This window comes from Thamnophis elegans, chromosome 3 (genome assembly GCF_009769535.1).
Source record: "Thamnophis elegans isolate rThaEle1 chromosome 3, rThaEle1.pri, whole genome shotgun sequence".
Lineage (NCBI taxonomy): Eukaryota > Metazoa > Chordata > Lepidosauria > Squamata > Colubridae > Thamnophis > Thamnophis elegans.
The window spans coordinates 75,867,993-75,892,078 of record NC_045543.1 but is presented as its reverse complement, the minus strand read 5'-3'; the positions used below and the strand labels follow the sequence as shown (position 1 = coordinate 75,892,078).

Here is a 24,086-nt window from a genome sequence, read left to right as displayed (position 1 = left end):
ATCTTCTTAAAAACTTCCAGTGTTGGCACATTCACAACTTCTGGAGGCAAGTTATTCCACTGATTAATTGTTATGTTATGTTATGTTATGTTGATTTTATTTATATGCCGCCCTTTTCCCCCGAAGGGGACTCAGGGCAGCTCACAGCTCAACAGGGAAGGGGATACAAACAGAATTTAAAACGACATAAAAAACAATGCAAAATTAAAAACACAACAGTCATACCAATTTGAGACGGGGGCAGCAGTTCTTTAGCCCCAGGCCTGTCGGAACAGCCAGGTTTTAAGGGCTTTGCGGAAGGCCTGGAGGGTGGTGAGGGTTGGAATCTCCACGGGGAGTTCGTTCCAGAGGGTCGGAGCAGCCACAGAGAAGGCTCTCCTCCGAGTAGTCGCCAGGCGACATTGGCCGGAGGATGGAATTTGGAGGAGGCCTAATCTGTGGGATCTAATCGGTCTAGTGGAGGTAATTGGCAACAGGCGGTCTCTCAAGTACCCAGGTCCAATACCATGAAGGGTTTTATAATTGTTCCAACTGTAAGGAAATTTCTCCTTAGTTCTAGGCTGCTTCTCTCCTTGATTAGTTTCCACCCATTGCTTCTTGTCCTACCCTCAGGTACCTTGGAGAATAGTTTGACTCCCTTTTCTTTGTGGCAACCCCTGAGATATTGGAACACTGCTATCATGTCTCCCCTAGTCCTTTTTTTCATTAAACTAGACATACCCAGTTCCTGCAACTGTTCTTCATATGTTTTAGTCTCCAGTCCCCTAAGAATCTTTGTTGCTCTTCTCTGCACTCTTTCTGGAGTCTCCGCATCTTTTCTACATCGTGGCGACCAAAACTGGATGCAGTATTCCAAGTGTGGCCTTACCAAAGATGATGCAAAGGTCCTAACTGTGAAAAATGGTCATGTCACTTTTTTCTATGCGGTCGTAACTTTAAACAATCAGGAAATGAACTGTTGTAACTCAAGGACTACCTGTACTAAAGTTCTGCTCATTTTAAGGCAGCATAGATGGACTTTGCTTGGACAGAATTTTGTGGATGGTGATGTTTGACCTGCTGAGAATTACCCTGCCAAAATGGGTGGGGCCAAAAATGGAGGTGGCCTAACCAGAGAAAAACATTCCCCATTCCAAAATTATATGTATTGTGACATATTTTTAAATCAATTAATTTCCTTAAATGGTTAATCGATTTCTTGAAATCTTGTTCTTTTTATACACCCACTAGCTGATAACCTGGCTTTGCCCGGGTATGTATTTATCATAATCCTGTATTAGGCAGGAAAAGCCCTGATTTTGGCAACAATTAAATTAGTTACAAATGTTTTCCCCATGCCCCAGTAATTGATCATGGCCATACATTTGTCCTCAAAGATAATCAAAACCTTCTTGATACTGTCTGGACCAGAAATAATTTCTAATGTTGGATTTAACCACTGCGCCAAGGTGGCGCAGTGGTTAAATGCAGCACTGCAGGCTACTGCTAGATCAGCAGGTCAGCGGTTCAAATCTCACCGGCTCAGGGTTGACTCAGCCTTCCATCCTTCCGAGGTGGGTAAAATGAGGACCCAGATTGTTGGGGGCAATATGCTGACTCTCTGTAAACCGCTTAGAGAGGCCTGAAGGCCTATGAAGCGGTATATAAGTCTACTGCTATTCCCCCCTTACCTCCTTGTGGAGTACTGTGAAGCTGTTACCATGGCAACTCCATTGCACTGTACAGTAGAAGCCATTTTACGGCAGTACTGAAGAAGCCATTTTAAGGCACAACAGGCTGTATCTTAACAGAAAACACACCCCAAGGATGTTAGGGGTGTCTTATCCCCACATTATTTATTTCCAAAGAGTAAGTCATCTATGTACCACGTTTGGTTGGAATTGTTCTAGGCATTCCAGAGTTATGCTGGAACATTTATACACACATATATACATACACACAGAGAGAAAGAGCCATTTTTATATAGAAAGCTTATTTTTTTTAAAAAAAATCTATCATCTGGCCCTAAAAGAGCTCAAAGAGAGCCTCCCCCCTTAATATCTTGTATATTAAACACACACACACACACACACACACACACACACACACTCAAATAATATAAAATGCTTTCCCATCATTGACTGATGTCATTTTACAATGACAAGTGAAGTGGCACCTGGAACTGGCAGTGACATAATTTGCAGTCAACCTCTGGCACCAGCCTCAGGACAGAGGCACCACATTTCATGATGTTCAGAGCCTAGAAAAGCTAGTTAAGATCCATGGCCTATTTCCATCTTCTCAAAGCACATCTGACTGTGCCTAAATATCTTATTCCCGGTATCAGCAAGTCATGCATTAGCCCCTCTAGCCAAATATTGCTTATCTATAGGCATTATAATTATTACAGAGACATCGGAAGCACGGCAAAAGAAGCAATCCCTTTACCAATCCACCTTTCAATCCTAATTCCATGCCAAAAGCAAAGATCATCCCAGGAAGAGTTTTCATCTGAATGGGAAAGAAACATTCCGCAAATTAATTGCAAGACAGAATTCAAACCCTGCGTACCAGGGGCGGCGGGGGTGGGGGGGAGGAATTAAACAAAAAGGTCAGGTGATCAAAATCTTATTAAGTTCTCTGTTGTTTATTCATGGCAAGCGTTCAGGAGTTTGTGCCAATACATATTTGACATTCAGTCCAACTCGTAAGTCAGATTTAAGCTGTTGGACAGCCTAATACGCATCAAGCAGCTGTGGAAATACATCGGGTGGGGAGGGAGGGAAAGAGAAAACCTGTATGTGACATACAAATATGGGGCTTTATCTAGGGAACATGCCACTGAAATAAATGGGTCTTTAAAAAAACACTTCCACATGACACTCTTACAAAGTTCCCATCAGCTGCAGAACGATGTTCATAAAGAGTTTATTACAAGATGCTTTCTTCCCTTTGAGGAAAGACAAAACAAAACACAAAACAAAACATGGTTGCCGCAATGTAGAAAAGATGTGGAGACTCTAGAAAGAGTGCCGAGAAGAGCAACAAAGATGATTAGGGGACTGGAGACTAAAACATATGAAGAACAGTTGCAGGAACTGGGTATGTCTAGTTTAATGAAAAAAAGGACTAGGGGAGACATGATAGCAGTGTTCCAATATCTCAGGGGTTGCCACAAAGAAAAGGGAGTCAAACTATTCTCCAAGGCACCTGAGAGTAGAAGAAGAAGCAATGGGTGGAAACTAATCAAGGAGAAAAGCAACTTAGAACTGAGGAGAAATTTCCTGACAGTTGGAACAATTAATCAGTGGAACAGCTTGCCTCCAGAAGTTCTGAATGCCCCAACACTGGAAGTCTTTAAGAAGATGTTGGATAGCCATTTGTCTGAAGTGATGTAGGGTTTCCTGCTAAGCAGGGGGTTGGACTAGAAGACCTCCATGGTCCCTTCCAACTCTGTTATTTTATATTCTAAAAATTATCAATGTAAATCATGGCCATATGCCATACATATGTGGTTTTTAAATCTCTGGGATCTCTACTTAAAATAAGCCCAGGAACAGAAGCAGAAAAATTCCTATCTTGAGTCTTTAAAGTAGAGGTGGGAAATCTGTTACGTTCTAGGTACGGGTGAACTTCAACTGCCAGCAATCCAGTTGATGTGACCAGTGGGCAACAAGAAAGTCCAGTTGCTTCCTGAAAAAAGCATCTTTGGGACAACCATGACATGGATGACTGAGAAGGTCTACAGACTTTTAACTATACAATTTGGGATGAACACTCTTTGAATGGTGTGGGAGTAGGAATGGATTTCCAGAGGAAAAATTGCAGACTACAGGAACCAATAGAACTACTCAGGTGACCCTGAGGACACAGATAAACCTCCAAGTGCTTCAACGACCCTCTAAAAGGATGCAGATGACCAGCTGTCTGCAAGGAACATAAATCCTTTCATTCCCCACTATCCTGTCAGAGCTGAAGAAGCTTCTTGGATGAGAAGTGAAACATCTTCAGAATAAAAACAAGAAAGTCCAGTTGCCTCCCGAAAAGGCACCTTAGGGACAACCATGACCTGGATGACTGAGAATCTCTACAGACATTTCAGTGGTGAGTCATTCAACATCTGGAGAGCTACGGGTGTTTCTCTTTTACATATACAATTTGCAGGCATTGAAACACTAATGGACTGTAATATTTTGGTGGTTGCAAGTCTAAAGGCACCTACATCAACATTTGTGAAAAGTGTTGCTTCACTAAAGATTAAACTACTACAACTGGGGTGAGAAACATATTTTGCTCTGACAGCTACATTTTGCCTGAGCAAATACAGCAATGACCACCAGATGACAATGATTGGGGTCAAAGGCAAACGGAAGGGTCATCTCACTTACTACAATAAACCATTCCATATTCTGTTCCCAAAGGCAACTGGTTAGTAATTGTACAAATGAAGCTGGCATGCATATTATATTGTATTTTGCCTAACATGTTCTCCCTTTATTAAAACAACAAGCAAAAAAAAACAACAACTATGCAGAGCACCAGAGTCCATTACATTGAATCAGGTACTGAAAGCTTGACATAGTTGACTTCTAGCTTTTTGAGGTCTGACCAGACATAAGCCACCTTCTGCCTTCATGGATGTAGGGACCAGAATCTGGCTTTGAAACAAAAACAATGGTAAGACTTCCAAATTAAGGTTCAGCATCCAGGGTCCCTTTCTCTGTGTCCAGTGATAAGGTACCCTGTTTCCCCAATAATAAGACCTCCCCAGAAAATAAGCCCAATTGGGCTTTTGAACACATGAGCTAAAATAAGCCCTCCCCTGAAAAAAGCCCTCCCAAAAATACTGCAACACAGTAGCAGCCATGAGGTGACCATGCTCGCTGCCTCCTACATTTCAAAAATAATTTTTAAAAACCTGAAAATAAGACCAAGCACTTATTTCGGGGGTAAAAAAAAATAAGACACTGGTGTGTTTTCAGGGAAACACAGAGTATGTGGCACAGTTACATTTATATTCTGGGTCAGTGTTTCTCAAACTTGGGAACTTTAGGATGGGTGAATTTGAACTCGAAGAATTCTCCTTCCATCTTAAAGTAGCTAACTTTGAGAAACTTTTCTCTGAATGAACCTGAATCTCTGCACCACCACAGCACTGACAATTCAGAGCATTTACAAAAATTGGTGTTAGCTTTTGGATGGATCCCACGTTGAGGGGGTTGCAGAGGAAAACCAAGGGCAAGATGAATGTTTGAAAGGAGGGATTTCATGGGAGAAACCGTCGGCTCTCCTTCATTCTGGAAACATGCCAAGAGGATCCCAAGAGTGATATATTGATTTTGGTATACTTGCATTTTGAAAAAATTATGATCCAAAGATTATTGGCTCTGGAGACCTTCACGTCACAGATAAAGGGAGCCGAAGCTAAAATAGGATAATAGCCTTTAAATCCCCTTCTGTAACTACTCAGTTCTTCCCTGTCAGCAAGATTAACGCGATCAACAGCAGTGTCTCCTTCCCTGCCCCTCTTTTCCATGCCTGCATCCCATCCTGAGTTTTAGCAACAACTGGAGTGAGTGAAGAGTGACTGGAGTGAAATGTGAGGCTGCAGCTCGAGTCACGAATGCTCCGGGCAAGAAGAAGCAGAGCCAGAAAGCCGCGGCAAGAAACACTTCAGAAAACCTGGGTGGTGGGGCTAGAGAGTGTCACCCATGAGAAAGTTCAATCAAAAGAAGCAACTTTCCATCTTGGATGAAAAAGCACCTAAAACTCCACTGCAGTCTTCCGCAGAATGCAAGGCAGCTGAGTGCATAGACACCCAAACAACTATTCCCTATGGATTGCATCTGTCCCAGGAAACTGAGAAGTACTTGGGTGAGGAAGAGGAGGAGGAAGAGCAGAAGAGACTTCTTTCGAAACTTGCATTTGATCCCGCTTTTGCTTCTGGAACATTAGCTTCCTCCTCGGTGCTCAATATTAATGTTGGTGGCCGAACCTACCATCTCACGTACCAGGCAGTGGCCACCTATCCCAACACCCGCCTCGGACGCTTGGTTACTTCCACCGATCGCCATCGCCAGCTAGGCCTCTGTGATGACTACGCAGCTCAGGGGGATGAGTATTTCTTCGACCGAGACCCTGCGGTTTTCCAGCTGGTCTACAACTTCTATGCTTCTGGGGTGTTACAGGTACAAAATGAGCTGTGCCCCCACAGCTTCTTGGAAGAGTTGAGCTACTGGGGAGTCCGTCTCAAATACACGCCCCGCTGCTGCCGGATCTGCTTTGAAGAGAGATGCGATGAGCTGAATGACCAACTAAAAGTGCAGGAGGAGCTCCGTGCTCAGGCGGCTGTCCAGGAGAGCGAGGCCCTCTTCTGCCACATGCGCTATGCCACGCAACGGTGGCGCCTTTGGAACCTCATGGAGAAGCCCTTCTCTTCCACCATGGCCAAAGTTGTGGGGGTTGCCTCCAGTTTTTTTGTTCTCATATCCGTGGTGGCCCTTGCTCTCAACACAGTCGAGGAGTTGCAGCAGAAGGACAAAGCCACTGGAGAGATGCGGCCAGTGTTGGAACACGTGGAGACCTTCTGCGTGGCCTTCTTCACTCTAGAGTACATACTGCGGCTGCTCTCTACTCCTGACTTACAGCGCTTTGCTAGTAGCGCTCTCAATGCTGTGGACCTCATTGCTGTCTTGCCCCTCTACCTTCAGCTGTTGCTAGAGCTTTTTATCGATGAGATCCACACTGGTGGGCATGGGTCCCAGCATGAACATGAGATTGAGAAAGTGGGCCGAGTGGGCAAAGTAGGGCAAGTGCTACGCATCATGCGCCTGATGCGCATTTTCCGCATCCTGAAGCTAGCCCGCCATTCCACAGGGCTCCGAGCCTTTGGCTTCACTCTGCGCCAGTGTTACCAGCAGGTGGGTTGTCTCCTGCTCTTCATCATCCTGGGCATCTCTGCCTTCTCAGCCATGGTCTACACCGTGGAGCATGACGTCGTTAGCACAAACTTCACCAGCATTCCTCAGGCCTGGTGGTGGGCTGCCGTAAGTACCCGCTGTACTCTTTGGAGACCTGACCCCCTCACTTCTTGCTATTTATTTATAAAAAAAGCTGCTTGTTATGAAAGCAGCAGGATATGCCCAGATTTTGAACATCTGTTCTGAGTCTTTGGTTTTAGAGGAGCTGTAAATGCAGACACACCACCCCACTTCCCACTGTAAGCTTTAGTACATCTGTTTCAGTAGATCAGTCTGTAATCAGTGAAGCTCAGATGGAACTGGATGTCTTTTTATGGCAGCGTTCTGCACGGGTGGGCTTCTTCATGCAGCTCTCAAGGGCTACTGCATGAGAAAGAAGAGGAAAGTAGAGAAGGGAAAACATATTGGAAGCCTGAAATTTGCAGAGGTTTCTGTATGCTTTTAAAAAAGGATCAGAGGTTTCTATATGCCAACTGACATCCAGCTATTACTTATTTATAGAGGTAGTAAGGATGGCTTCACCTAATAATGTCCCAAGAATAAGTGAGATATGTAGAACTTACAGGTGGAGCTTCCCTTTGTCTCTGTAAAATCAAGAGATGGGCAGATGCCAGAGGTAATCATCAGATGACAGACACAGAGGCTCCTGAAACAACACAGGCAAAAGACCAGAGCATTAGATGAGCTTTCTTTTTTATTATTTTTATTAAGCCAGTAACAATGGCCAAAAATAACAAAATGGGAGAGCTGGCTGGGTCACTGGATTGTAATGTGATACGGACTTTATAATGTAGAGACCTGTTGTTGAAATACAATAGAGGCTGCCACTAGTGATGGATGAAAATTGTATTCCCAATAAATCTGTTGTCTTGGATAAACAACAACTGGACAAAGGTGTGTCCGGCAAATGTCTCCCTCATCCTTTTGCTCAGCTGTTCTTTGCTAAGTTGCCAAGGTTAATCAAAAATGGAAACTGGAATTACCATCTTACGTCAAGAGATGGCTGGCTGGATATTCTGCCGTATATCCAGTTTTGGCTTTGCTCCATGTGGTGCAATATGCATGCATCATCCCATGGGATAGATTCTGCATTGGGGTATATACAGCTTTCTACATGTACTTCCCAGGAGGGGGGAAATGCCTTGTGTTACCTTGATTTACCCCTTGAATTGAAAAATAAGACTACCCTTTAAGAAAGTTCAGAAACACGAATATTGTCCAATAGGAAATGTAAATGGTTCTGTAAACAGCTGCATCCAAAGTGATCATAAAATTGGAGTGGCTCTAGCATCTTCTCCAGAAGTTGTCAAGCTAATTTAGGAATACATAGCATGCTACGACACATCTCCACTAATGCTAGAGGACTTTGAAGCTAGAGGACAACAGTCGAAGTATACACCATCATTAGCATTTTACTCAGATGAATGTGGGCTGACTACATGTTTATGAGCATCCATAATCTGCTTAATAATATCACCCAGAATCGGGGTACTAACCAATAGAATGCAAAGTATCCTCATGAATAAATCCTGAAGTTGAATGGGTTTTGCTCAATTCTAATACTCGCTGGTGATATTAAATAACACATCTGTGACATAACTTTATTCTGCATAGGGGTGATATATGAAAGCAATTCTTCCTCCAGTAATCCTGCTAAATAGCCAGGAGTAGCGGCTGAAGACAAGATCCTTCACTGACCACAACATACCAGTGTTTTGAACTTCATTCAAATGAACCCGGACAACACTAGTTGTGACTTGTTAGACAACTGAGTACATGCTGTGACTCCTTTCATAGGTTCCTCTAGTCCCGTGTTTATCAACCTTGGCAACTTGAAGATGGGTGGACTTCAAGTGCCAGAATGCTCCAGCCAGCCAATTTTGAGAGTTGAACTCCACTCATCTTCAAGTGGCCAAGGTTGAGAAACACTGATGAATGAATCAGACAGATTCATTCTCTGTAACCCTGAGGTGGGGAACCTGTAGTTCTCCATACGTTACTAAAATTGCAACTTGCACAAAATCCAGCTACTATGCAGAGCAATAGTGTTAAGTGGTATCTGAGCAGCAACTAGAAACCCTGGGCTTCCCAGCCTTGCTTCAATGCAAGTCCATACAGCTTCATAGGCCTTCAGTGGAAGCCATGACAGGTCCCATAAGTCATGACATGCCATCATACAAACGATTCCAATTACATAATGGTTCAGTTGTGATGTGGAAGATGCCAATTACATAATGTATGTCATTAAAATGGTGATGTCACAACATCTATGGTGTCACCTCCCTCCTGTAGACTTTATGTGCAGAAGAATGTATGCAGGAATAATTGCACATACCAGTAATTTTTTACCCCAATTGATTTGTGCCTGGCTGATTGAGATGAGAAATATAGTGCAGAAAATAATACTGCATTTTTTTCTTTACCAGTTCACATTCAATTGAGGTGAAGAAGAATGTATATTCAAATTAGTTTTCCAAGAAAAAGTGGGGCTTAAGTGAAATGTTTATGTTGTGTTCCTGTGTGACCTAAAGGTGCTTTCTCAAGAGGCAACTGGACTTTCTGGTTTTTCTTTGAAGACATTTGGCTTCTTATCCAAGCTCTGAGAAGCGAAACGTCTTCGAAGAAAAACCAGAAAGTCCAGTTGCCTCTTGAAAAAGCACCTTTGGGACAACCATGACCTGGATCAGAGATGGTATCAGCCAGTTCTGACCAGTTCTGGAGAACCGGTACTGGAAATTTTGAGTAGTTCGGAGAACCAGCAAATACCACCTCTGACTGGCCCCAGAGTGGGGTGGGAATGGAGATTTTGCAATATCCTTCCCCTGCCACTGTCACCAAGCCACGCCCATAGAACTGGTAGTAAAAAAAAATGAATTTCATCACTGAAAGACAGGTACATAAATTGAAACCACATGCAGTAGCACCGAGGACAATTCTACACTCAAAGGTGCTTTTTCCAAAAGTCAAGTGGACTTACTTTCTTTCTTTTTATTTCTTTTCTTTTCTTTTCTTTTCTTTCTTTCTTTCTTTCTTTCTTTCTTTTTCTTTGAAAATGTTTTACTTCTCATCCAAGAAACCTCTTTAATGAGAAGCGAAATGTCTTCAAAGAATTTTTTTTGTGAGGGGGGAGAACATGACCTGGATGACTGAGAATCTCCATAGATCAGGGATCCCCAACCTGGTTTGTGGACCGACACCAGGCTGTGACAGCCAGAAACTGGGCTGTGCAAACAAGTGAAGCCCCATCTGGGATGCAGGCAGCATGTGAAACCATGCTCCCACCACTCCAGTTCACGGAAAAAAAAAACTCTCTCTATAGAACCAGTCCCTGGTACCCAAACGATTGGGGGCCACTGCCATAGATAACTATCACTAATCAAAATAAAAATTTCCCCAAATTCCTAAAAAGGGAGAAGGAGAACAAAGAACGGCCTTTGATCTGTGGCAAGGCACAATTGACTAGCTTTAGACTAGCTAGCCTGACTGGCATATGGGGGCAACCCTTGTTCTCGCATTTCCATGCACGAAGCACTGAGGAACAGAAAGAAACTTCCACCCCAGAGTACGTACAAAACATAATCACATGTATAATTCAGAGCAGCGTTTTTCTCGATGATCCGCTTTTCTATCCCGGCTGTACATAAGATGAAAGACGATGAAATCACACCAAGAACAACGCAGAGCTACTTTCCTATGCTCTTCAGGAAATCACAAGAGTGAAAAATGCTGTTCTGTAACCGCTGGCTATTGTCAATAACACGTCTCTCCCTTTCATCTTGTTGTTTATTTTCAGAGCAATTTCTCCGCCATTTACATTCAATTCCTGTGAGCCAATTTCCATTGGAGCCCCAGACTAATCACATTTCTCTCAGGTGCGCCCTACGAACCAATTCCCCCGGCTCTGCATCTGAAAAGTCAGACTGGTTATCAAGCGTAGCAACAATCCCAACAATTAAAAAAAAATAGATAAGATTTTCCCGATTTGCATTTCCCCTTAAATCTACATGCAAATCACCTCTGTGAGAGGATGCTCAGCAAGCTTCTGAAAGGCCACAAAGCTGTCATGGTTTGGCACAATAAAAACAGAATTTGGTCTCACCAGGAAAGCAGATGATCATTCAAAAAATGATTACAGGAAAAGTATGCAGTGAATTGTGAGTTTTGCTTTTGTGAGTGTAGGTCGGACAATTTCTCCTGAGGCCTAACTAAAGATTAGCTCAGCCCTGAATTGATTCTTAAACAAAATGAACATGTACAGATGGTCCTCGACTTAGAATAGTTCATTTAGTGGCCGTTCAAAGTTACAACGGCACTGAAAAAATGATTTACGATGGTTTTTCACACTCACAACCGTTGCCGCATTTGATCATGTGGTCAAAATTCGGAGGCTTGGCAACTGATTCGTATTTATGATGGTTGCAGCATCCCAGGGTCATGTGGTCAACTTTTGCGACCTTCTGACAAGCAAAGACAATGGGGAAGCCATCAGAGGTGGTATTCACTTACCTTCTCTATCGGTTTGCAAATGTGAGGGTGCATCAGAGGTGGTATTCAGCAGGTTCTGACCAGTTCTGGAGAACCAGTAGTGGAAATCTTGAGTAGTTCAGAGAACTGGCAAATACCACCTCTGACTGGCCCCGCCCCCATCTATTCTCTGCCTCCCGAGTCCCAGCTGATCGGAAGGGAATGGGGATCTTCCCCCCTGGAGTGGGGTGGGAATGGAGATTTTACAGTATCCTTACTCTGCCACGCCCACCAAGCCACGCCCACAAAACCTGTAGTAAAAATTTTGAATCCCACCACTGACACGCACGCATGCACTCAGGCTTCCACGCATGCACTTTTGGCAAATAAAAGGGGCCTAAATGTGATGCCATAGAGCCGAGATGGGTGAGTGAGGCCACCTGCAATTTCTGCTACCAGTTCAGCTGAACCAGTCCAAACCGGTAGAATGCCACCTCTGAAAGCCAGACTCATTTAACAACCATATTACTAACTTAACAACTGCAGTGATTCACTTAACTGTGGCAAGAAAGGTTGTAAAATGGAATATACAAATGTTTCACTTAGCAACTTAAATTGTGTTCGGTTGTGGTCATAAGTCAAGGCCTACCTGTATTTAGGGCACCAAGAAAAAGGGGACACTCCAGCTATCATGCCCTTAACCCTTTCACCACTACACTCAATTTTGGTTTTCAGCACTGACTGAGTTTTAGTCTCAGGTAAGTAATGGAACAGCTGAGGGGCAACATTGCTGGCCCGTGCTCAGAGCATCAGTGAGCCTTTTTCACAGCTGAGAGCTGCATTTTCTTATTAAGATTCAGCTACCAAGCCCTTCAGGGGACCAGATGTATCCCTTTTAGTGATATGTTCCTTTCAGGGAAGGCTGATTTTTGTCCTTTATCCTGGCTTCTGGCTGAGACGTATTTAAAAGCTTAATGCAAGAGACGTAATGATTTGTGTACATATTTTAAAACGTAGCAAGCCGCTAGATATCAGGTTTTTGATGTCAAATTTTGTGGGCAAAGATTAAGGTGCGGGGTACGAGAGCTTCAAAAGCCAGGGGGGAGCTAGTGGCACCATTCCTGTCCTTAAAAAAATACTAGATAATTACATTCGTCTCAGGAACTGGCATCAGGCAGAGGCCAGGGCTGAAGCCTACCCTTGGGACTTGCTATCTAATAATATGGACTACCCCTGCAGTTGAATTAAGAGTCTCTTTTAGTAGGCTTTTATAGAGATTACTGTAGAAGATTACTAATGCAACAATGTGGGATCTCTTTTATTATATTGATAATCTAAAACAGTGGTTCTCAACCTTTTCTTCACCACCGACCAGTGTGGGATTCAGCCGGTTCGCATTGGTTTGGGCGAACCAGTTGTTAAATTACTATCAAAGTGGATCCCGGGCGCTGTGCTGTAATGAAAAAAGGGGCAACGGAACAGCTGGCGCAAGGGAAGGAGAAGGCCATTTTTCTTCTTTCTTCTCCCTGCTCCACCTCCTTCCCTCATGCTGGCTACTCCAGTGTCTCTTTCACCATTGCAGTGCAGCACCCCAGATCCACTTTGATAGTGTGTGGGGGGAGTAATTTCACAACTGGTTCACCCAGGGTCAGGTTGGCCGTCGCGGGAGGCTCGTCCTGCATATGTAGCAGAGCTGGAGGATGGGGCTGGACCACGCCTCCCACAACAGCCAATCTGACCCTGGGCGAACTGGTTGTTAAATTATTTGAATCCCACCACTGTACCCCTAAGATTTGAATCATAACATTTCTTCAAGGTTCGTGGACTTCCTGTGACAACATCGTAGGCTGCCCTCCCCAAGGGTCTGCAGACCAAAGGTTGAGAACCACTGATGTATGATCCTCTGTCTAAAAGTCCACTTCTTGCTCTTCTGAATGATTTCCCCCGCTCCTTTATTTACCTAAAGGTAAGCCTTTCTACTGTGGGATATGGAGACATGTATCCGGAGACCCACCTGGGACGGGTGTTTGCGTTCCTCTGCATCGCTTTTGGGATCATCCTGAACGGCATGCCCATCTCTGTCCTCTACAATAAATTCTCGGATTACTACGGCAAGCTGAAAGCGTATGAATACACGGCTATACAGAAAGACCGGGGGAAAGTAGAATTTGTGCAACGGGCCATGAAGAAGATGTCGGAGTGCTACGGAAAGCAATCAGCCCCATCCCCAAGCCACAGATAGAATTAATACAGGTGGTCCTTGACTTACAACTGTTCATTTAGTGACCATTCAAAGTTACGACCGTGAAAAAAGTAACTTACGACCATTTTCATACGATTGAGGCAGCATCTCTATGGTCATGTGATCAAACTTCAGACACTTGGCAACTGACTCATATTTGTGACGGTTGTCCCAGGGTTAGGTGATGATTTTGGGTGATCTTCTGACAAAGTCCATGGGAAAGCCAGATTCACTTAAGAACTTAACAATTGCAGTGATTCGCTTAACAACTGTGGCAAGAAAGGTTATAAAATGGAGCAAAAGTCACTTAATGTTTGACTCGCTTAGCAACAGAAAGTTTGGGTTCAATTGTGGTCGTAGGTCAAGGAATACCTGTACTCCGGAAAGAGCAAGAGGGGGAGGAAGAGGAGGATGGACTTAGAAATGACACTTCATTTAAAAAGAGAAATTTGTATTGAGTTCCTCTCTCTTATTAATTTGCTTAATAAAGATTCCAGCTCGTATTCAAATAGCTGATAATGCCTTGAAACTGGCATCCAACAATGAGCCAAGGAAGATGATGATAAGAGCCAAGATAAATAGGGTGCAATGTCAGGTATTTGGTCTGCAGATACCTTCAAAGGAGTACAGATAGTCCTTGAATTATGACAGACCGTTTAGTGACCCTTTGAAGTTACAATGGCACAGAAAAAAGTGACTTATGACCGTTTTTCACACTTTTGACCGTTGCAGCATCCCCATGGTGACATGATCAAAATTCAGCCGGTTGGCAACTGACTGATACCGTATGTATGACAATTGCAGTGTCCCGGGGTCAAGGGGTCCTCTTTTGGGACCATCTGACAAGCAAGGTCAATGGGGAAGCTGGATTCGCTTAAGAACTGCAGTGATTCTCTTAGCAACTATGGCAAGAAAGGTCATAAAATAAGGCAAAATTCACAACAGCTGTCTCAGAAATTTTGGGCTCAATTGTCGTAAGTTGAAGACTACTTTTATTGACATCTCTACTGGCGTGGTAGATGTTTTGGAGACTATCCTGCAGAAATGTGTCCATTTTACTACATAATTTTGATTGCGAAGAACAATTGGAAGTACTTTCCTTCCAGTTTTCCACGGTCCAATTTATCTGAAAAGCACAAAGTTGAAGATTTGTTTAAACAAATAAGGAATGCCAAAATCTTCCAGACGTTTAAATTCACATGTTTTATGTACCCACATTCATAACAATAATATTAGGGTCAGACAGTTACTTAATTTTTCTTTAGGATTTTCTTCATCTCTCTTTAACTGTTTTCTGAATCTAGGACTTATGAAATTAGGATTAGGTTGCCAGGGTAACTTTTAGAAATAGTTTTCTAAGTAATAAAATACCAGGGTTTGCTAATTGATGCCCATATATAACTTAAAGAGTGATATAGGAGTAGGGAGAGAGTGATATAACAGCATAGGAAGTGCCAAATCAAATGTCCAGTTGAAATGTAAAGAGCTAAAACATGTTATTTAGTAATCCAAATGCATAATCCACCTAGCTTCCAATATAACAACTGTAGCATAATTCACTTTAATTTTTTGGTTTGTTTGGTTATATTGGTTCCTTGGCTCTATATAATATTACAGAGGAGTCAAACTTTCCTAGTTGGCACCTCTGCTTTTTTTAACCGTAAGACCCAAAATTCCTAGCTAGCTTGATGTTTGGAAAAAGGGCAAATTGAGCATCTTGTAGAGCAAGGCTGCTAAAGAGCGAGCTCACGCCAGGAAGGCTGTTGACTTCCTTGCATGTATTGTGCAGGGATAGCAAGTGAGCCTGGTGGCACCTTCTGGAATGGAAGAAATTCTCCACACCTTTAGTAAGGTCAGTGCTGTAACCTTCAAGAACAGCTTTAGCCTCACAGTCGAGTCTGAGAGTGAATACTCTCACATCAGACTGATGTCATTAATTCTGTTGAGACAATTTTAGATAGATAAATAAATGATACATATACAGATGATAGATGATGATAGAGATAGATGATGATGGTAGATAGATAGATGATAGATTGATTGATAGATAGTTGGATAGATAGATAAAAGAAAGATGATATATTAGATGATAGATAGATAGATAGATAGATAGATAGATAGATAGATGATATATAGATAGATAATATTCTATTTAAGATTAGGAAAGGGAAGTTCTTGTTAACTGTGGATAGTTCATCTATGACAAGCTTCAGTAGGTAAGACAAAACCAATAAGTTAAAAATTTATCCCATTATTTTTGGATGGTGGGAGTGATGTAGTACATTTTGCCTGACTCCCTCCCTCCCTTCCTATTTACCTTCCTACCTATCTACCCCATTTCCCTGAAAATATGACCTCCCTGGATAATAAGCCCAATTGGGCTTTTGAGCACATGCGATAAAATAAGCCCTCCCCCTAAAATAAGCCCTCCCCAAAAATATTGCAAAACAGCAGCAGCCATAAGGTGACCACACTCACCACCTCCTGCATCTCAAAAATAATAAGACTTCCCCAAAAATAAACCCAAGCGCTTATTTCGGGGGGGGGAGGGTTTCAAAAGAAAATAAGACCCTGTCTTATTTTTGGAGAAACACGGTACCTACCTACCTTCCTTCCTCTCTGCCTCCATCCCTGCCTCCTTCCCTGCCTCCTTCCTTCCTTTTTTCTTTCATTTTTTCTCTTCTTTCTTTCTTTTTCTTTCTTTCTTGTTTCTGTCCTTTCTTTCTTTCTTTCTCTCTTTTAATCTGTTTAAAGATTTACAGTAAATACATCTACTTCCTGCTTCAAAATATTGTGTAACTACAATATCCCTTTTCAGCAATGCAGGTGGTTTGAGGATCATTAAAAGGGAACTAAGGCTCATTCCTGGTAGGAAAGATCCAATTTTGGAGTTACTACTGAAGGAAATAATTTGGGCCATCCTCTCCTAGCTTTGTATAAACATTGCATCCAGACTCCTGTCCAGATAAACCACCAGGGAAGAATTACACGTACATTGCAGTTACTGCCAGTGCACTTCCAAGATCAATTCAAAGCACCGCTTGTTATCCTTAAAGCCCTAAATGATGCTGCACCGGTTTGCATCAGGAAATGCTTCAGGAAACCTGAATCTGCTTCTCCAGGCTGATCATTTGTAGAATGCCTGGGGAAAGTCTCCTCATTTCATGGGAATTAAATTGCAGACTTTCTCTGTGTTAGTCCCCACTCTGTAGAATAGCCCCCCTGCCTCCCTCAGAATTGAGACAAGAAATATTTTGGAAATAACCCAAAGCAGTTCTACTCCAATGAACCTTCGGCCTTTTGATCATGCTTTTATTGTGACTTGGGTTCTTTTTGGCTTGGTTTTTTTCATTATATGCCACCCAGAGTCTTTTGGGATCGGGGTGCATTACAAGTACCAGTGAAGAAGCGAATTCATCCAATAGTCCTCTCAGTAGATGCACAGGGTTTACTTCTTCGGGGTCTCTACTGGCCAGATCCAGGTTATCTATGCTGGAAGGCCGCTACAATGCAATCTGAAACCGAACCCTCTAAATCAAGGGTGTCAAACTCTATTTCATTGAGGGGCACTTCACAGTTGTGTTTGATCTCGGGGGCCGGGATGGGCATGGCCAGCTTGACGTTACTTGTGTCAGGGGCATCTGTGGTGGCCTGAGTGCTCTGCCAGCGGAAGCAGGCTTTGAAGCTCTGTTTTCAGCCATGATGGCCTTTTGCCGCCCTTTGCCAACAAAAATGGAGCTCGGGGAGGGGGAGCGCATGAGCTCCATTTTAGCTGCAGAGGGTGGCCAGAGGCCGTCACGGCTGAAAACGGAGCCCAGGAGGGATGTTTGGCCCTCTCGAATTTCATTTTTACTGGCAGAAGCACCGCAGGCCGGTTCTTTGCTGTTTCTAGGGCCGCCCATGGGCCAAATCTAAGCAACCTACAGGCCAGATCGGTCCCCTGGGCCTTGAGTATGACACCCTTGCTCTAAATATTCTGAGGTATCACGTTAGAGCTCAGCAGGTACCCTTGTTAACATGCAGGAAAGAAATAACAAAGTAGGAAGATAAAGACCCCAATTTTCATACGAATCACAGACTCAAATGTTATTATGGAGATTGCCGTATATCAGAGAAGGGTTTCGTGTCTGACTATGAGTTTCCCCCTGCCTGCTGTTCTTCAGATGCACGAGGCTCTTTTCATCTGCAACCAGCGCGGTCTCTGGGCCTCAAGTCTTGAATGATAGATCAACAAGTCAGGAAAGGCTTTGTTAGACAACTGGGAATATAAGGAATGTGGTGAGGATTCAGCAAACACACATTTTATTCCCAGATGCTATCTCAGCCTTAGATTAGTTGTGAGATAGATGTCTTGTTTTGCTGAACATTCATTTTTTAATAAAGTAAATATTGTATGTCCTGTGCTTGCTGGTTACTACTGAATTATGAAAATGACCAAATCCTCTGCTGACAATCTTTTCACGGGTGTAGGTATGCTGGTCTTGTTGTACGGGAAAAGACCCGATTTTGGGCACAACAATACAACAAGACCAGCATACCTACAACTGTGAAAATCTACAAAAACATATGTTTGTGTGTGTATATGTATATATGTATTTGTGTATGTGTGTATATGTACATATATGCATATATGTATATATGTATTGTGTCACAGGTTCGATTCCCAGTAAAGGTATGGCTAGCTGATGAGAGCTAAATAGGTTGAAATAGATCTATACTAGTATCCATTTATTTATCAGCACAATTGTGTATACACACACACACACACACACACACACACAAATATATTTGCCTGGTTCAGGCAAACTGGTAGTTCCGGTGTCTGCTGGTCTTTTTGTACTCGTGTCTTTTCCTGTGTAAGAGTGAGATTGTCTTGACAATGTTTCAGTGAGATCTCACTCACTGAAAGTTTGCATGAACCCAGCAGAACACTTCAAATGCAAATACAGTTGTTTATTGGTCAAAGAAGCAAGATGGGTACAGTCCCAAAAGTCAGCTTGGGGCCACAAAAGTTCCAACAAAGCTGTGACAGTTTGTTTGAAGCAACGTGCATTAAAAAATGAGAGGAACTTTAATCATATCATTGTGTCATCGATTTCACCTTTTAAACCACCACTAGTTCTTTTGTTAGATTTCTTTCTCATTACTCAGAAGGCAACATTTCTGGAATTCGTTGAAATGGTTTACCGTTCTATTTTAAATCCCTAACTAACAGAATAACAGAGTTGGAAGAGACCTTGGACATCTTCTAGTCCAACTCCCTGCTCAAGTAGGAAACTCTACACCAGGGGTGTCAAATTTGCAGCCCACAGATAGGATGCATCATGCGCTGGCCACTCCCACCTCTGTTTTAGCAAAGTGGGGGGAGTCAAGATACGTCACCTGACAATGCAATGACATGAATTTGACACCCCTGCTCTACAACATTTCACACAGATCTCTTCTTAAAAACTTCCATTGTTGGAGCTTTCACAACTTCTGGAGGCAGGTTGTTCCACTGATTAATTGTTCTCACTGTCAGGAAATTCCTCCTTAGTTCTAGGTTGCTTCTCTCCTTGACTAATTTCCATCCATTGCTTGTAAATTCTAAATTCTATTTTAACCTTAGGGCAAAAACAAGAGGTTCAATACACATTCTAATACAACATCGTTTACTACCAAGAACATTATTGTGAAACCAGAGTATTTTGACAGCAAAGGGAAAAAAACATAGTGACTAGAAAAAGAGAGGTACTGATTACCATCTCCCAATAAGGGGCAGGAAAGGGAGAGAAAGAGAGCTCAAAATCTACTATCCAAAACGTATCTCATAAGCAACTATTATTTTGTATATTTGCAATATCCATCAGGATAAATACCTACGAAGGTGACATTGAGATCCATTGGTATGATAGGATGCTAACAATGGGTGAAAGGCAAAAAATAGATCCCAACTTCAATGGGCTTGGGAACAGGATGTTGGGAGTTGATGGAAACCCTCCAGAGTCATGAATGGAGGGGAGGGGGAGGCTGTCTACTGGGCAGAGGCTGTGCTGTTGGCGTCTATTAATAAGCCCAGCGACAGGACCTTTTCCAGCCACAGAGCCTGGGCGGTCCCGAAACACATCCAGTGATTTGGAGCTACTACAGCTCTGTTATCACATTCTCGAGATGAGTGTGAAATACAATTGGGAAGCTAGCCAAGGATGGGGGTGGCGGGAGGAGAGGGGAGAAGCTGTTTTCCAGCAAACTAGCTAGGGGACAGAAATATCTACAGAATCTACTTTGTTGGCAGCCTCAGGAGATTATGCTTATCTATCAATGGAAAGCAATAAATTCAGCTAGCGCTTTTCTCTCTCTCTCTCTCTCTCTCTCTCTCTCTCTATGCCAGAGAGGACCATCTGTTGTTTTTCACTTCAGAAACTGAAGCGCACACCGTGTTCGATAGAAAGAGTCGGAGGGAATCTCTCTGACAGACGGGAATCTAAGGATGTTTGTGGCTCTTACAGTGATAAATCAACTGTATTTACCTAAAAGGAAGAGGATATTGAAGTCGCAACAGCCTTCCGGGGGAATGCCCAGCATCTCCAACTTATCAACCTAGGTTTGCCAACTGCAGTCGATACCAGTCCTGGAGTGTTCCTTCTGCCCATCAGTGTTTGCATTTGTCACACACTTGTGCGTGCGTGTAAATATATCTGCGAGAAGCAAAAAAAAACAAAAATGAGCAAAGCCAGGGGAGAACAAGAGACACTGATTAATATTAACTGCGTGTAAAATAAGGTACTGGTTTTAAATGAATTGCTCCTCCATCTGCATACACCAACTGGTCCTCCTTCACACAACGAAACACCACAGCACATGCACACAGTTTCTTCTTCCTCCCATTCTTAGCGTAAGAAAAAGTGGTGGTGGAGAGACAGCTAAAGAGGTGGTTGCATTGCCGAGGGGAAAAAAAGAGGGGAGGGAAGTGGATAGACAGAGGCATCTGTCAGGTGCAGTCAAAAAAGTCAAGATGGCAGCCACAAAGTGCGATCAAAGCCCTGACCGAATTATTATGTGGCCAGTATCTTCACATTTTTGACCATACCCTCCAGAAAAATTCCGCAGATAGATATCAAATGATGGGAAGAGATAATTGGGTGGGAAAGGAAAAGAGAGGGAAGCTCCCTTTAGGGGTTACTTTAGCACAACATTCAGGGAACAAAGGAATTATTAATTTTCAAGCAAGCCTTCCAAGTCTTTTCTTCTTCTTTTTTCTAAGCAGCATTTCCACTCTCATTTAACCTAATTTGCTGACATTTCTTTTCAGCAATTGTCAGGAAATGCCTAGCTATATACTGGGAAGCAAAACTTGATTGCATAAATTGTGGGCTATTCCCTGGTGCGGTGGCTCAGTGGCTAAGATGCTGAGCTTGTCAATCAGAAAGTTTGGCAATTCAGCGGTTCGAATCCCTACTGCCACCTAATGGAGTGAACTCCTGTTACTTGTCCCAGCTTCTGCCAACATAGCAGTTCGAAAGCACGTAAAAATGCAAGTAGAAAAATAGGAACCACCTTTAGTGGGAAGGTAACAGTGCTCTGTGCACCTTTGGGGTTTAGTCATGCTGGCCACATGACCACGGAGATGTTTTCGGGCAGCACTGGCTCTTCAGCTTTGAAACGGAGCCCCCTAGAGTCGGGAACGACTAGCACATATGTGCAAGGGGAACCTTCACCTTTACCTTTTACTTTATTTTTTGGTGCATAAGATAAAGTTAACGAAATGTTTTTGCTGACATAGAGAACTATGTGAAATAATTAGACCCAGGAGATCAAGCTGAATGGTGGCCTAAGACATGATGTCCAACACTGACTCTATAGACACTGAATTACCACTTAAGATTCCCACACAGAAGAACTTTTAATCCTGTATCTGAAGATCATCTCTGGCAATCCCTGGTTTAGGATTTGGGAAACTGGGATTTAAATTCTCTCTGTAACAGCAGCAGCAGCAGCAGCAGCAACAACAACAACAACAAAACCCAGAACAAAACAAAACCTGTGCCCAGTGAGTAGTTCAAGTAATGCCCGCTTAACAACTGTTAACAACAACTTAATAACAACCTGTTTAGCAACTGTTTGAAGATACAACAGCATTGAAAACAGTGAGTTATGATTGGTCCCTGCACTTACAACTGTTGCAGCATCCTCATAATCCCGTAATTGAAATTTGGGCATGTGACAATATTTCACATTTATAAAGGTCACAACAACAGTGAGTGACATGATTGCCATTTACAATTCTCCCATCTGGCTTCCAACAAGTAAAAGCAACAAGGAAGCTGGCAGGACCTCCCAAGTCACAGTCACTGGCGAGTCACATGTCTCATTTAATGACTGGAACCAGGACTGGTTTAATATGATAGTTGGGCATGGTCATAGCATTATGGTTTACTTAATGCTTCCCTTAACAATGGGATTGCTAGTTTCAGTTAAATTGCCTATTGGGACCTAAAGCAGGAATGGAGCTTTGGATCCAGAGTAGAGAGCTTGTTGTGTCTGTTGGTGTCACAAAAACATACAATGAGATGCCTACACCAAATGTAAAGCATCTTTCTACGTTTGGATTAAATTTACCAGACAATCTTAATCGGGATGGACTGTAACCAGTTTAACAACCAGTTCAGTGATCATGTGCTTTGCGTGCGCACGGAGCATTAAAAAACCACCCATTTTAAGCTCTAAAACTCACCTTCTACTGCAACACCAGTGAGTAAAACAGCTGGGGCACAGCAATCCACTGTGCCACACGAATCAGCTGAGCTGAAAAATATAGGACAGGATAGGGCAGAGACAGGTGAGCTGAGTCAACTGCTCACCGGAATTACCAGCTTGCCTGAACCAATTCGAACCGGCAACAGCCCATCTTAGTCTTAGCTAAGTTACAATGAGAATGTTTTGAAGAAAGAAGAAACATCTGTATGTTCCAATTTGTGGAAGAGATACGTATGGGGGTAGGGAGGCAAACAACCAATGCCAGTCTAAGAGATATTTTATTGAACCTCCTAAACACACTTAATTTTATTCAAAGTTTGTTGAACTCAGTGCTGATCCCTTTCTGGATATGATGCGGTAGGAAGATTTTGGCATGTTCAGCGGTGCTTGTAGTTCAATAAACTTCAGGACATTACTGGAATCAGCATGTTCTGGTTCAAACATTCTCTGAACAATTGTTTGAGGAGCCTGTCAGGAAGCCACTTTCATTTGTCACTGGTGGGGAAAAATGCAAAGAATCATAATGGAGAATGTTGTTGGCAATAGCTCTAAGGCTAAGGAGTATCCATGTGCCTTCCATACATGTCACATTTTCAGATGTGTTCTTAGAAAGATACAATTTCCTTTTCAGAAAGTGTAGGCTCAGACGGCCTTTCAAATGTTAACAGGGTGGAAATGGGGTGGGAAAATGAAAAGCCACTCCTCATATCTCATTCTTCCTTCAAAGAGTTCAAAGCTAACTAAATGGAAACATTTACTTTCATCCTCCTCTCAAATAGCCGTGCAGGAGGTTGAACCTATCTCCTCCTGACATTGACACAAGGTGAATTAATGTGAGAAGTAATTTAGGAAACTGTCCCGGCGTTGAAGTTCAATGTGCCGTTTGCTTGAAGAATTTGGCAAGAGTGCTGCTGCTTTGCAAGATAAGGAATTCCATTGCCCTGTTCTCAAGGGCTTTGGGCACAGCAGACATGGAAATTTCCACATTAAATATAAACATGCTCTTGACATTCCTGGGTTTCAAGGTCCTCCTGAAAACTGGGAACTATTTATTGAGAAGCAGAAGCAACACCCCCAAAAGCTCAATTTCCCAAAAGAAATAGTGTCCACGTTCAAAGCAAAACATAACAAAGAATTACTCCATATAATTACCTAAGAAGGGTGAAGAAGTACCCTGTACAAAGAGAAGCAGTTTTGGAAGCTGATGCCAATACAGCTAGTGTGGAATAAGGAGCATCCTTGTAACAGTAAGTTTTGTGAGATGGCATATCAGCTACTACAGTAGAAGGCGCTTGCCTACACTTATTCTCTCTGTTGTGAAGGCCTTCAGCATTCTCATGTCATACGGTAGGAAACGAAGGCCAGATAAGTTCTGCTCTGGAGCAGTCCCTTGTGCTGAGGGAATTGGAGAACATAAAACACAAAACATGTGTCTCCCTTGCTTTGGTCCCCTGTGTTGACTTTGGATTGGGCTAAGAGGACAAAGATTCACCAGAAACGGGGTTCCAGGAGAACTCTTGTCGTCCCAGAGTTGGTGGTTTTGTTTTTTTTTATTTTGTTTTTTTTAAAACAAAAGTAGAATTTAGCAATGAAAGGCTTAAAAAGGTACAAAGTAGTTCCAGGAAACAATGCAAGAGGAAATAGATCGGTTTCTTCATTTTGCCATTTGTGGCTTAGATCCTGGC

At 42.8% G+C, this 24,086-nt stretch overlaps 1 protein-coding gene and 2 long non-coding RNA genes across 5 annotated transcripts; 1 reads left to right on the top strand and 2 right to left on the bottom strand.

Moving 5' to 3' along the window:
- Positions 1 to 4,441: 4,441 nt before the first annotated feature.
- LOC116505489 lies at positions 4,442 to 7,605 on the bottom strand. Of its 2 annotated transcripts, none has more exons than XR_004254949.1 (2): positions 7,523 to 7,605; positions 4,442 to 4,637 (listed from the first exon to the last, which is right to left on the bottom strand). It is a non-coding gene; the product is annotated as an uncharacterized LOC116505489 (long non-coding RNA). The 2 variants fall into 2 exon arrangements; XR_004254950.1 differs by having other exon boundaries at positions 4,442 to 4,633; positions 7,523 to 7,604.
- KCNV2 (potassium voltage-gated channel modifier subfamily V member 2) lies at positions 4,940 to 13,924 on the top strand. The gene is made up of 2 exons (XM_032212737.1): positions 4,940 to 7,025; positions 13,390 to 13,924. The coding sequence occupies exons 1-2, from the start codon at positions 5,691 to 5,693 to the stop codon at positions 13,663 to 13,665; spliced, it is 1,611 nt and encodes a 536-aa protein (XP_032068628.1). The 5' UTR covers positions 4,940 to 5,690; the 3' UTR covers positions 13,666 to 13,924.
- Positions 13,925 to 14,640: 716 nt separating this feature from the next.
- On the bottom strand, positions 14,641 to 22,419 carry LOC116506545. 2 transcript variants are annotated; one of them, XR_004255043.1, is made up of 3 exons: positions 22,379 to 22,419; positions 20,175 to 20,342; positions 14,641 to 14,791 (listed from the first exon to the last, which is right to left on the bottom strand). It is a non-coding gene; the product is annotated as an uncharacterized LOC116506545 (long non-coding RNA). The 2 variants fall into 2 exon arrangements; XR_004255044.1 differs by lacking the exon at positions 14,641 to 14,791 and adding an exon at positions 19,225 to 19,268.
- Between the last annotated feature and the right edge of the window lie 1,667 nt (positions 22,420 to 24,086).